Source organism: Tenrec ecaudatus, chromosome 8, assembly GCF_050624435.1.
Source record: "Tenrec ecaudatus isolate mTenEca1 chromosome 8, mTenEca1.hap1, whole genome shotgun sequence".
In the NCBI taxonomy this organism is placed as follows: domain Eukaryota; kingdom Metazoa; phylum Chordata; class Mammalia; order Afrosoricida; family Tenrecidae; genus Tenrec; species Tenrec ecaudatus.
The window spans coordinates 146,160,326-146,175,350 of NC_134537.1; the positions used below are offsets into that span (position 1 = coordinate 146,160,326).

Consider the following 15,025-nt stretch of genomic DNA (forward strand, 5'->3'; position numbering starts at 1 on the left):
GGGGAAAAAAGTGTCATTTAGTACTTTTTTTCTGAAGGGTGTCATCGAGTTCTTTGTTCATTTATTTACTGTTCCTTAAAGCAGTAATGGGTTTTCTGACTTCTATGGAAAGTTGAAGTACAGTAGGTAAGAGGGGGGATGAACAAATGACTCTATAGGTAGTTCATTGATTTTAAATTCTAAGATGGCGCATATTGTAAAAATCTTTCATGTGGTGAGTGATTTTAGGCAGTATCCACAAATATATCTTTCTTTTCTTCTTTGAAGCTTCTTAATTTTACTCTTACGTGAGTGGTATACAAGTGCATTTTTATCTTTTTGGCAGAATATGTTGTAGTGGTATATTGCTTTATTTCTGTACAGTAGGTAAGTGGAGCATTTGAATGACGATACTGTGAACATATATGAAATAGTTACAGTGAAATGACAGAAACCCTTGTCCTTTTTGATGGGGCCAGGGCAGATACAAGCGCTGTGTGAAGGATGTGCTTCATATCTTATTTATTTGGGGTGAGGCTAGTACAGCAACAGGTTTGACGCACATCATGTATTTGGATATTACTTTAGAATAATAACTTTTTATATTTTTTAATGCTTGTTTTTCCTTTAAATTAGATTTTTCGTGAAGCTCGAAGAACAGTACCTAGTATTGTTTACATGCCTCACATTGGTGATTGGTGGGAAGCTGTCAGTGAAACTGTGAGAGCAACTTTTTTGACATTGTTACAGGATATACCATCATTTTCACCGATATTTTTATTGTCTACCTCCGAAACAATGTACAGTGAACTACCTGAAGAGGTAAGATTAAATATTTATCCTTATTATTCTGTTTTAAAATATATGACCTTATAATGTAGACACATTAACTACTGTGAAATCAGTGGTATCAGAGTTCATGTTCTGATTAGCTATGTGACGTAAGATAAATAACATTCCCAGTTTCACTGTGTGTGTGTGTGTGATAGTAATATTTTCCTTAGTATTGTTCATGAGATTAATTAAGAATCTAACATATAGTAACTATGAAAAAAATCTTAGTTCTTTCACCATCATCATCTTCATCCTTTTTTATTTGTTGGGAGTTGACTTCTTAGCTCTTTAGTTCATTCAAATTCAAAATTTAGTTTTTGAATTTGAATCTACTCTTATTTAATTGTTGTTGACTCATAAAAGTTAGTTGATAAAATTATGAGAATGGAATTAATTTTTTAAAAAATTATTTTAATACACTGATCTGACCAGGGCTTGAAGTGGTCTCCTTTAGAAATGCATAGAAATAAGTTGACTGAAAGAGATACACAGTGGGAATGATATTCATATGTAATATTTATAGGCTATTGTTTTTTTTAACCATCTCACACATTTTTATTCAATCTCCTTTAGAGAGAGGCTAATTCACAAAGCTAAATCATTATCCAAATGTTCTCTCTACATATACATTATAATGCAAATACTGAAATTCAAGTTACTAGATGCCTTCTTTTCTTTTAAAATCACTTTATTGGGGCCTCATACAACTCGTATCCCAATCCATCCATCCATGGTGTCAAGCACATTTGTACATTTGTTGTCATCATAGTTCTCAAAACATTTTCTTCCTACTTGAGCCCTTGGTATCAGCACCTCCTTTTTCCTCTCCCTCCCCATACCCTCTCCCTCACAACCCTTAATAATTTATAAATTATTATTATTTTGTCATGCCTTACATTGTCCGACGTCTCCCTTCACCCACTTTTCTGTTGTCTGTCCCCCAGGGAGGGGGTTATATATAGATCCTTGTAATTGGTTCTCCCTTTCTCCTTCACCTTCCCTCTACCCTCCCGGCATCGCTACTCTCACCACTGGTCCTGAAGGGATCATCTGTCCTGGATTCCCTGGGTTTCCAGTTCCTATCTGTACCAGTGTACATCCTCTGGTCTAGCCGGATTTGTAAGGGAGAATTGGGATCATGATAGTAGGGGGGGAGGGGAGCATTAAAGAATTAGAGGAATGTTCTATGTTTCATTGTTGCTACACTGCACCCTTATCCACTCGTCTCCTCCCTGCGACCCTTCTGTAAGGGGATGTCCAGTTGCCTACAGATGGGCTTTGGGTCTCCACTCCACACTCCCCCTCATTCACAATGATATGATTTTTCTTTGATGCCTGATTCCTGATCCCGTTGACACCTCGTGATCACACATGAGGTGTGTAGTTTTTGTGGTAAAATTAGGTGTCTCAGCTGATATTCGGGTCGGCGTATACTCGAATACATATTGTAGCTTAATATTTTATGCATATATTAAGCATAGAAACTATATATTAGTAGTATAGTATATATAAATAAGTATACATGGACTAGAATAGCATATTGAAAAAGTATTAGTTGGATTGGGGGCGGGGTCAGAGCATTGGGTGAGGGCGGGGCTGGCAAAAAAAAAGAAAAGAAAAAGTATTAGTTGATAAAATATATAATCCTTAATTTTTTGAAAACAAATAATTTCTTTAGAAATCATTGCTTTCACCCCGATCGATGTGGTGCTGTCGCGCTCTCCCGAGCCGGACCTAAGCCGCGCCAGACGAGGGACGGACATTCATGGTGAATGGGACCGCTCCTCTTGCTCTGTCCGCGGGCCCCTAGCCTCTTCCCACCATCCGCTTGTCGGTGTGTGGGGAAGGCAGGGGTGCGGAATCTAAAAAAAGAAATCATTGCTTTAAACCAGGTGTTCTCAAATAGCCGTTCAGCACCCTCTGGGTACCTGCAGTTTCCCCTCTTTTCCAATTACTTATCTGTGACTCTGCATTTTCTTCACATATTTAAGTCAAATTCAGTTGTAAACCTTTAAGTCAGACTTTCAAAAGATTTGAAAAAAACAAAGCAGTGCTACCATTCTCACTAAATTTTGTTTTATGTTTTATATATTCTATGTGTATACTTAAATATGATTTTCTAAAATATGCTTTTTACCATTAAACATGTCATGGGATTATTTATTTATTTTTAATGAATAAGTAATTTTAAATGCTCTCAGTTTTGAATTTTAATATGTAGTTATTGGCAGTTAAAACCAACATGAAACCTCTTAGGGGCCCTCAGTTACTTTTCAGAATTTAAACCAATCCTGAGAGTCAGTATTTGAGAACCAGTGAGCTATACCATGAGCTCGTTAAGGGGAGCAGACTGTCCTACTCACATACCCTCTCTAGTTCCTAGCTATTGGGGGTTCCTTAGCCTTTCATATACATTTGAGGAGGATCTTCATTTCTGCAAGATTGTTGGAATTTTGATGGGAATATATTGACTTTAAGCTTGCTTTGATACTTTGTCTTTTTAACGATAGTAAGCCTCCCAGGCCGTGCATATGAAATCGCCTTCCGTTAATTTAGGTCTTCTTCAGTTTAGTAATGTTTTATAATTTTTGGTATACAATTCTTGAACTTGCTTGTTTAAATTTATTATTGGAGACCATATTCTGGTAGGTGCTGTTATGCATGATGATTTTTCTTTAATTCCATTTTTGACTTGAAACCTGTTTGATTTTTGTGTGTTGATTCTGTCCCTTGCCACTTAACTGAATTACTCTACTAGTTTTCGTAGCTTCCTTTTGAATCTTTGCGGTTGTTCTATGTATAGGATCATGTCAGGAGCCCTGATGTCATATTTGGGCTGCTATCAGCAAGGCTAACATTCTGAAACAGCACAGGAGCAAAAGATTTTTTCGTCTCAGAAACCCAGAAAGGTGGTTTCACTCTATGCTCTATGGTTGCTATAAGTCAGAATTTACTCGATGGCAGAGATGCGGTGTTACTCCCTTCCTGGTGTGGATGCCTTTTATTTATTTTCTTGCCCAGTTACTCTGAGTAGCATTTTCAGAGCAGTGTTGAATCAACAGTGGTGAGAGTGAACATCCTTGTCTTCTCACCCATCTCAATGAGAAGAGAGGATCTCATGTTTTCCTGATTGCATATTAGCTGTGTTTTTCTTAAATATTCTGCCTTATATTGAGGAATATCGCTTCTATTCTTATCTTGTTAAATGGTTTTACCATGTTGAATTTAGTCAGATTTAAAAATTGAGATGATTACGTATCCGCCTCCGGCCCCCTTCCTTCACTATTCTATTATGTAGGAGCCCTGGCAGTGTAGTGTTGGCATGTTGGACTGCTGACTGCAAGCATTTTGCAAAAAAGGTTGGAGAAAGACTGCTCATGTGAAAAGTTAGTCTTGGAAATCAACTGACAGTTCTATCATCCTTTCTTATAGGGTCACTATGAGTTGGAATCAATTTGATAGAGTAAGTGAGTGATACTAATGCGACATTTCGTACTGATTGATTTTTTTAATCGTTTTATTAGGGGCTCATACAGCTCTTATCACAATCCATACATACATCATTTATATGAAGCACATTTGTACATTCATTGCCCTCATTGTTCTCAGAACATTTGCTCTCCACTTAAGCCCCTGGCATCAGCTCCTCATTTTCCCCCCTCCCCCCCACACCCCCCCTCTTTTATGAACTCTTGTCATATCTTGTCCTGTCCAAAGTCTCCCTTTACCCACCTTTCTGTTGTCCATCCCCCAAGGAGGAGGTCTCATGTAGATCCTTGTAATCAGTCCCCCCTTTCCAACCCTTCCTCCCTCTACCCTCCCAGTGGTCCTAAAGGGATCATCTGCCCTGGATTCTCTGTGCTTCCAGTTCCTATCTGTACCATTGTACATCCTCTGGTCTAGCCAGATTTGTAAGGTAGAATTGGGATCATGATAGTGGGTGGCGAGGAAGCATTTAGGAACTAGAGGAAAGTTGTATTTTTCATCGTTGCTGCATTGTACCCTGACTGACTCGTCTCCTCCCTGAGACTCTTCTGTGAGGGGGTATCCAGTGGCCTACAAATGGGCTTTGGGTCTACACTCCACACTCCCCGCCTCATTCACTATGGTAAGATTTTTTTGTTCTGATGATGCCTGGTACCTGATCCCATCGACACCTCGTAATCGCACAGGCTGGGGTGCTTCTTCCATGTGGACTTTTTTGCTTCTGAGCTAGATGGCCACTTGTTTACCTTCGATCCTTTAAGACCCCATACACTATATTTTTTCATAGCCAGGCACCATCAGCTTTCTTCACCACATTTGCTTATTCACCTGCTTTGTCTTCAGCGGTTGTGTCCGGAAGGTGAGCATCATAGAATGCCAATTTAAGAGAAGAAAGTATTCTTGCATTGAGGGAGTACTTGAACGGAGGCCCAATGTCCTTCTGTTACCTTAATACTAAACTTATAAATGTATGCACATCGATCTATTTCCCCATCCTCATATATAAATATATTTGCATATGTACATGTCTTTATCTAGACCTCTATTAATGCCCTGTGCCCCCCAACTCTTCCTCTATTTCCCTTGACTTTCCTCCTGTCCCACCATCATGCTCAGTCCCCACCAGGGTTTCAGCAATTCTTCTTGGTTACATTACCCTTGATCATGCCTCACCAGGCTTCCCACACCTGACTCACCACCGATTTGGGTCACTTGTTGTTCCTTTGTCCCTGGGTTTGTTAACACCACTACCTTTCTCCCCACCTCCACATCCTCCATGCTCCCCTGGAACTCTTGGCCCAGTTGTTTTCTCCTCCAGATTGTTCATCCAGCCTATCTTATTTAGACAGACCTACAGAGATAATAACATGCACAAAAACAAGGCAGAGGAAAACCAAGCAACAATATACAACAACAACATACTAATGACAAAAAATAAAACAAAACACAGCAAGAAAGAAAAGCTTATAGTTACTTCAAGGATTGTTTGTTGGCCTTTAGGAGTGTTTTCCAGTCCAGTCTGTTGGGGTACCACGCCCTGGCCCCAAAGTTCACCTTCAGCATTCCCTGGGGACCTCGCCGCTCCATTCCCTTGCTGTTCTGTTGCACCACCTTAGTGTTTTGCCTCGGCGTGGTGGGATCAGATTGGGTGCAATTCCCATACTGTGTCTCCAGTGGTGTCCCTTGTAGGGCTATGGGCCATTGAGGGGTGTCATGTCTCATAGTGGGGCCGGCCATGTGGTCCTCTCTGTGGACTGGCTGCTCTAATTGGGAACATTGTCTTCAAGGTCTGATGGGCCATATTGATTGATTTTTCTAATATTGATTTACCCTTCGATTCCTGGGATAAATACTACGTGATGATATACTAAAAGCATATGATATACAAGATGGTGATATACAAATCTATTGTCGAGTGTATTCTGACCCATAGTGACCTCGTAGGACAGAATAAAAGTGCCATACGGTTTCCAAAGCTATAAATCTTCATGGAAGCAGATTACCATGTCTTTTCCACTGGCAGTACCTTGGATACCTGCCAGGTACTTAAATGTTATGCCACCAGGGCTCCTCATGGTGTATAATTTTTTTATGATGTTTTTCAATTTGGTTGGCTAGAATTGTGCTAAATGTTTCTGCGTTCATATGCATTAGGGACATTGGTCGTAGTATTCTTTTCTTGATTACCTTTATTTCAAAACACAGTAATATATAAGAATGAAGACTATTTAAAACTGAAACTAAATATTATGCTTCCCTTGAACAAAATCATGTTATTCCTCAGGTTCTGAGTTGTGTTGTTTTTTTTTTAAAGACTCAGTTAATGCTAGTTCTTTCTGCTTTTTTTTTTTTCTTTCTGCTTTTTCTTATCTGCTCCCTGGTCCCTACTCCTTGCAGGATCTTCCCGTTATTTTTCTTTACTTCTGTTGTCGCACTTACAGCCTGCTATCACAATGTCTTCTTATGAGACTCTCAGCTCTTTGACAGCAGGAAGCCTTCTTCAATGGTGTTACTGCAGAGCCTGGCATAGTGTTTAAAAGCAAAAACAAAACTCATCAAGTCAATTCTGCCTCATAGAGACCTGTATAGGGTTTCTGATATTATCAGTCTTTAGGGGGAATACAGAGCCTCTTCTCGCTAAGAGGAGCTGCTGTGTTTGAACCACCAGCTTTATGGTTAGCAGTGTTTGCACTTACTCAACATCGCATTGCCCTCTGCCCCTTCTTCTTGACAGGCCTCTGTACCCAGCGGCTATGTTGCAGGCCTCCTCTATGGCCATAGGATCTGAGGGAGATGCACAGAGCAGAACTTAGTCTAGGCTCCGGCCCTATGTGGCTGGCGGCCTTACACCTCAAAATTGCCATAGGTGGCAAGGGAGGGAAGAAAGGGGCTTTGGAGAGGATGTTTGGAAGAAGAAATGCATATGAGTTTAATGAGTTTCTGAAGTGAGTAGAGCTGGGCCTGAAGCCTCTGCTTAGTGGGCCTGGCTTCCCAGCACCACAGGAAACCCCCAGTCAGCCCTGAGTTACTTGCTGGGTAGCTTGCAGTGGAGCCCTGGAAGATGCTCTGCAAGGGAACTTCTCACCCACCACAGGAGTACGGTCAGCTGTTTAAGTCGTGGACCCTCTAGTCCATGGTTTTCTCTAAACCACCTCGCTGTAGAGGATTGATCCATAACTGGACTCATCACATCAGCGATTCTAAGCTGTTATTATTTCTATGATCATGTTTTCTTAAAAACAAAGCAAAGAAATGACAAATGGACAGGGGTAAAATAGAGAGATGCTTCATTTTTGTAGAATGCCAACTCTTACATCACGACCTGACCTTTGGAACCTAAACATGCCAATAGGTGAGAAGTAGGTGTAATACAGAAAGGGCACTCAGTGAATGCTTGTGATCTCTTTAACGCTTTGATCTTAGACAGATAATTCCTGATACACATCTTGAATTTGAATATCTACCTTTTAGTTTTTGTTTTTATCCATCTTAAGGTTTCAGAGCTGGAGCAGGCTGTCACTTTGAGATTGTATTTATTCCTTTATGACTGTCAATACCCTTATCCATAAACTGAGGGGATCTTACATGCCTGTTCACTTAGCAATGGCCTCATTATCTGACGCTTCACATTTATGAGGAATTTGAAAAACTTCTCAGGCATTGGCTCGGATGGTCTGGTTTCATTGTGGGGCCTCACCTGGGCCTGGAGTGCTCTCAGCCCTGGTAACAACCGGGCTACACAAGGATAGAACCCAACTGGTACTTACCCCTTATTTATTTGTTGTTTCCAGTTGAGTGTGGGCTGCTAAGAAAAGAACAAGCTTTATTTATTCAGTATATGCTCATTGTACACCGCCAGGTAGCAGGCACTGTTGTTTTTATTGGAGAACATATGAATAAGAAGTGATTCCTGTTTTCAAGGAACTTGATGTCTAGAAGATAGTAATCTGTCTATTAAACCCCCCCACCCCCAAACCCTCCAAAACTATTCAGTTAATTCTGACTCATAGTTAGTTTATAGGACAGGGTAGAATTATGAAGGCATGTTAAATGTGTATGTTAGATAACAATGTTAAATGCCATGGTAGGTAAATATAGATGAGTTAAGGGGATTTAAATCGTACATCTTGGCAGTGCGATGTCTTCATAGAGCTGGTCAGTAGTTGAAAGTTTTGCATAGTTACCAGATTGAAGGAACTGAACAATATGAGAATGACTGGCTTATTTTTTGTGTGTGTGGAAAATGGGCTTTGGGAGCATTCTGTGAAAAGTCGGAATTATAATTTACTTGCAGTGCAGACAGGATTCCAGAAAAAGGTGGTAGAGTAGATTGGTTAGGGAGCAGGCACACAAGGGGAATCCGCAGTTAGAGCGTCAGGAGGAGCATGAAGGTGAGACGTCATTACAACCCTCTAGCTTTTTATTGAGCAGCCAAGGCCACTACTTTTGAGCCTTTTGAGGCTGTTCCTAACTCTATTGCAGTCATTTATTAATAATACACACCCAGGTCACTTTACCTTTCTTGTGTAGTCTGAGGTTAAACCTGCAACAATAAAGCCCACAACTAGATAAGCCCTAAATGTTTGTGAATGCTCAGTGATTATCGAAAATGGTACTTTAAATTAAAGAAACTGCAATTTCATTAATAAATAATTCAAAATTTTTTCTAATGTCTTTTTTTTGTCTGTGTACATATGTGTAGATTAAGTATATCTTTAGAATACAGTATGAAGAGGTCTTGTATATTCAAAGGCCTATTGAAGAAGACAGAAGAAAATTTTTCCAAGAATTGATTCTCAATCAGGCATCAATGGCGCCCCCACGAAGGAAACACACCGGTAAAACCCGTAAAACCTTTAGAGGAACGGCAGGGGGGCAGGGGGAGGGGAGATGTGTGTGGATGGATTGGGGGGTGGGGGATGGAGTTAATAAATGATTGACCTCTCTTGGAGTCAAGAATTGTGTAAACCATTTCTTTATGTATCTAGAAATAGTTTGTCATGTTGCCCCATACGGAAGTGGCATTTTTTTTGACGAATTTGAGAAGTACAGGCTAAATGTTAAAGCTCTTCTTATAGATGACTATTAATGAAATATTTTCTTTATCACTTCAGTCCTGATGCTCTAGTAAATTTCACATGCTGAGACTCAGAAAAATCAAAGGAAAAGAAGATGTTTGGTTTTATTTGCTGTAGTCATTTTATGCCCAGTCCTTGAAGTGTCAGGTTGCCAACATCAGGTTCTGTGCTGGTTCCTTTGTGGTCCAGGGAAGAGCTAGTTAGAACATGTCCTTTTTGTTTACTTAGAGATTAATAAACAAATGATTACACACCTATTATGTGAAATATCTTAAGTTAGGCAGTTGGGAATCTATCATGTCTTTGATTTAAGCATTTGATATTTCTTGGGTTTGAACTTAGCATTAAGAAAAGCATTGTCAATAAACCAATTCTGAGTTTCAAAGAAAAAGAAAGAAAAGCCTCAAAATTGTCAGAGTAGCAGAATAGATAAGAAAACAGGGCCCATCAATATGCTGGTTGCAAGAAACCTAACATAGATAAACAAGACAAATAGACTGAAAATCAAAAGATAGAGGATATATGCACAGATATAGGAGAGGGGTACAACCCCCCCCCCTCCAATGGAATTGTGCTGGGTGGAGTGGAACTTTTGTATTATGCATTCTTCCTGCTAGGTGAGCATTGAGCAACTCGCTCTGAGTTAGTGCACCCTGTGACATTGCCTGGAATGTTCTCTGTGGTCACAGTAAATTTTTTCATAAAAGCAGTTTCGCTTGAATGTCATTTTTAGTGGTGTTGTTCTGGAAAAGTGCTGCAGAAACTGTGATGTTGAACACAGCTTACAAGAACAGTGTTATGGGAAACACTCAAGTGTAGGAGCAGTTTTCTCATTTTAAAAAAAGTGAAATGTCAATTGATGACAAACCTCATTTTGGACATCTGCCAGCTTCCCAAATAGGTGAAAATGTTGGCTCATAGTGCATTTGGAATTAATTCCACAAGGTTAGACTGTTAATCAAACTTTCTATTTAAAGGTTCTGAAAAGATAGCATAATAGTGTACAACACAAAAAGGCCTGATTTGGGGCAGACGGGACTGGTTTTGCCAGCATGACAATGCACCTGCTCACCTTAGTGCTCCCAGTTTTTGGCAAAAAAACAGTATGTCCCTCTCCCCTTACTCATCTGACATTGCTCCATGTGACTTTTTGTTTCGGCGAAAGCAGAGGGACATGAAAGGACAGTGATTTGACAACCTAGAAGAGATGGAGAAAAAACGAGGAAGGTGCTGCCAGCCATCTAAGCAGATGAGTTTGCAAATTTTTTCCAAGAATGGAATCGCAGATTTGACAAATGTATTAAATATAATGGAGAGTACTTGCAACGCGATAAGGTTGTTTTGGGAAAAAAATTAAATACATAGCTTTTGGAGAAAAAAAAATCTGTTTTTTTTTGGGGGGGGCACCCCCTCATATATAGCACTGTAGTAATAAACGTGGGATTGGCAACATTGATCTCTAATCAATAACAAAACAATCTTTAATAAAATAGCAAAATTCCCTGAGAGATGATGACACTGTATTACCAAAAGAACAATTGACCTATAAGATATAACTGTAGTAAATATTTGTGTACCCAGTGAAAAGTCATCAAAGTACATTAATCAGCCTCTCAGAGATGTGAAGAGAGAAATGGACTGCAGTACAATAATAGTGGAAACTTCAGTACACCACTCTTGAGGGTAATAACAAGAAGGAAGAAACTCCACAAACACACAAAAAACTAAATATACAAATAATCAACCTGACCTCTTAGACATACACAGAACACCCTTCCCAACAGTAATGCAATATACACTTCTTTCCAACACCTGTAGATCATTCTCCCGAAAAGACCACAAAGTAAGCCCTAATACATTTTCAAAACCTGAAATATTACATATCATCTTCTCAAATCATAATGCTATACAATTCAAAATCAACAATAGGAGATCTAGTGGGGGGGGATCAAATACATGGAAATTGGATAACATCTTAATTTTTTAAAACATCCTACTTTAAACAAAGAAACAAACAAAACTACTGGGTATTTTAAAAAATAAGGATGAAAAAAATTCCTAGAAACAAATGAGAATGAAAATAAATGTACCAGAACCTTTGAGACAGCTAAAACAGTATTCAGAGGGCAATATATAGCAATAAATGTATACATCACAAACAAAGTAATCAAAATCAACACAGTAATCCAGCATCTCCACTAACTAAAACAGGAGCAGGAAATAAACTTTGAGCCACCAATAGAAGTAATAAAAATTAGAGTGGAAATAAATACATCAAGAAAACAAAAACAATAGAAAGAAAAGATAAGAAGTTGATTCTTTGAAAGAATAACAAAATTACAAAATAGATAAACCACTGGCTAACCTAACAAAGCAAAATAATATACAAATGTCACAGATATAGGACAAGAGCCACATTATAATAGAACCAACTGAAATAACAAAAAAAAACCCTTGAATATGGAAGCCTAAAATAAATAGACAAATTTCTATAGACCCGCTACCTACCTAAATTAATACAGACTGGTGTTTGAAAACCTAACAATTATATTATGAAAAAGAGAGATTTACCTGGTCATTACCAAACTCCCGTCAAAAAAAAGAGTTCAGTTGGATGGCTTCACTGGGAATTCTACCAAATGGAGAACTGACATCAGACTGTTGCATTCATTTTATGAAATGAACATCGGTTTGATGACAAAACCAGGTAAAGATCACCAGAATGGAAAATTGCAGATAAATATCCTTTATGAACATAAAACATGAAAAAATTCTCACAAAATATCAGAATAAACAAAAACACATGTCCAAATGGGGTTCTTCCATGGGATGCAAGGATGGTTTAGCATGAGGAAAAAAAATCAGTTTAATGTGCCATACAAAGGAAAAAGACAACCTGATCATATCAGTTAATGCAGAAAAGTCATTTGAGAAAATTCAACACTCATTCCTGGTAAAAACACTCAACAAAGAACAGAAGGGGAATTCCTCAGCATAATAAAAGCCATGTATGCAAACCAAATGGCCAGCATCTTTGGGAGGAGAAAACTGGAAGCTTTATCCTTGCAAATGGGAATCAGAAAAGGTTGTCCTTTTCACCGCACTAATTAAATATTGTGCTGGAATTTTTAGTCTGAGCTACTAGACAACTAAAGGAAACAAAAAGCATCCAAATTGGCAAAGAAGACGTCGTCAAACTATTTGCAGATGATAGAATTCTATCCGTAAACCCCAAAGACTTAACATGAAAATTGTTGGAACTTATCAAAATATTTGGGAACTTGTCTAAAAGGTACCAGCTCAACTAAAAAAATCAGTTAGATTCTTGTATACTAACAAAAAGAACTCTCAAAAGGAAATCAAGAAAAAAAATTATAATCCCAAACAAAAAATAAAACCAGACCAAACTCACTGGTGTCAAGTTGATGCCGACTCTGCAACCCCATGTTGAAATTCGGGAGGAATGAACCCAGCCAAAGAAGGAGGAGACGTGTACAATGAAGCCTACCAGAAACCCACATGAGAAGACAAGCCAGTCGGTGTAGGATAGCACCGATGAAACACACAACTTTCCTCCAGTTCTTTAGTGTCCCCTCCCCCCCCCAACCTATCATGACCCCAATTCTACCTTACACATCCAGCTAGACCAAAGCATGTACACTGGCACAGATAAGAGCTTGCAACACAGGGAATCCAGGACAGATAACCTCTCATGAACAGTAATGAGAGTAGTGATACCAGGAGGGTAAGGGGAACTGATTACAACGATAGACTTATAATCCCCTCCCAGGGTGACAAACAACAGAAATGTTGATGATGAATAACGATAGTGGTCAGTATAAGACATGAAAAATACATAATTTATAAATGATCAAGGGTTGATGAGGGAGGGTGGGGCGAATGAGCTGATACCAAGGGCTCAAGTAGAAAGCAAATGTTTTGAAAATAATGGCAGCATATGTACCAATGTGCTTGACACGTGGATGGATGGATTGTGATAAGAGCGGTAAGAGCCCCCAATAAAGTGGTAAAAAAATCCACATAAATGAATATACTATGTTCATGAACAGGAAGACTTACTATTATAAAAATTTCAATACTACCCAGAGTATAGTAAGTGTAGTACAATTATAATTCTGACACCACATTCTTTTAAGAGATGATAAAAACTAATCACCTACTGAAATTGAAAAGGAAAGAGACCCAGGATAAGAAAGCATTACTAGAGAAGAATATAGTAGGAGGCTTCTTACTTCACAAGCCCCAAACCTTCTGTACGGATATGATAGTTAAAGCAGCATGGTACTTGTAAAAGACATACATAGAGCAAGGGAATAGAATAGAGAACTCAGTAATAAACCAATCTGCAGAGAACTAATTTTTGACAAATGACCGAAGCACATTAAATAGGGGAAAAATAGTCTTTTCAACAAACGGAGCTGGGAAAATTGGATCTTCATCACAAAATAATGACTTAAGTACCATTGCTTACTTCATATACAAAAATGAACTTTAGATGAAGACAGAAATGCAAATCCTAGAACAATTAAGATCACTGATGAAAAAATAGGGACAAATTTAAGAGTCCTAATACATAAACACTGTCAAAGATAATGAAAAACACAGGAAAAGACAGAATAGATAAAAGATTCCCAGACTTACTTGATCTACTTTTCTCTTTTCCAGGGGTGAGGAAACACACCCCATGCAATTAAAAAACTCTGTATGATAGCCCACAAGCTACAATGAAGTGTTGGCATTTGATTTTTTTAGCTCCGATCATTCTAGCACCTGCCCCACTTCTCTCTCCAGGGCCATATTGCTCACTTTGGGAAACACTGGAACTGATGATTCCTACCTAAAACTACAAAATGTGTGAGCATCAAAAGATTTTACCGAAAGAGATTATGAAAAAAAATGGCAGCAATATATCAGACAAGGGTTTATAGAAAAATTAAACACCTCAACAAGAAAACAACTAATTAAAAACTGGGCAGAGTACATAAATAGTTTACCAAAGAAGACATTCAGGTGGCCAACCAACACACAAAGTCATTGGCCTTCCTAAAATTGATGTCACAGTTCAAAACAAAAATTCTGGAGGGGTGCAGAGAGATAGAAACCCATACATACTACCGGTGGGACTGTAAGACAACGCCACCGTTGTGTAAAGCAGTTGGATGCTCCCTCAAACAGCTATAGAAATACCATAGGAATCAGCCATAGTGCTACTTTGTATCGAGCCTATAGAAATAAAGAACCCGGCCTAACAGGTACATGCACACCACGTTCATCACTAAACTATTTATAATAGCAAGATTATGGAAATGACGTAAATGTCTATTGATGGGAGAACAGATCAAGATACACACAATAGAATATTACACGTTGGTAAAGAATAATGATGAGCCCTTTCAGCTCTCTGAGCAGCACCATTGTGATTTGCAAAAACAAGTGCCTTACAAAAGGTGGCAAAAGGAGCCAAGAATAAAGTGGTTGAGCCATTTTCTAAGAATGGTTAGTACAATGTGAAAGCACCAGCTATGTTCAGTATAAGAAACACTGGAAAAACACTTGTTGCCAGGATTTAAGCAACCACAATTGCATCTCATGCTTTCAAGGGTTGAGTTTTTGAAGTGAGCCTTGCT

General features: G+C 38.8%; 1 protein-coding gene across 4 annotated transcripts in view; it reads left to right on the forward strand.

Moving 5' to 3' along the window:
• The window catches only part of ATAD2B (ATPase family AAA domain containing 2B), a 174,105-nt gene that overhangs the window by 121,178 nt on the left and 37,902 nt on the right, over window positions 1–15,025 (forward strand). For all 4 annotated transcript variants that reach the window (XM_075557052.1, XM_075557054.1, XM_075557056.1 and 1 more), the window contains exons 19-20: window positions 616–801; window positions 9,002–9,137. In XM_075557052.1, coding sequence (XP_075413167.1) covers window positions 616–801; window positions 9,002–9,137 — 322 coding nt within the window. The remainder of the gene's footprint in view (window positions 1–615; window positions 802–9,001; window positions 9,138–15,025) is intronic.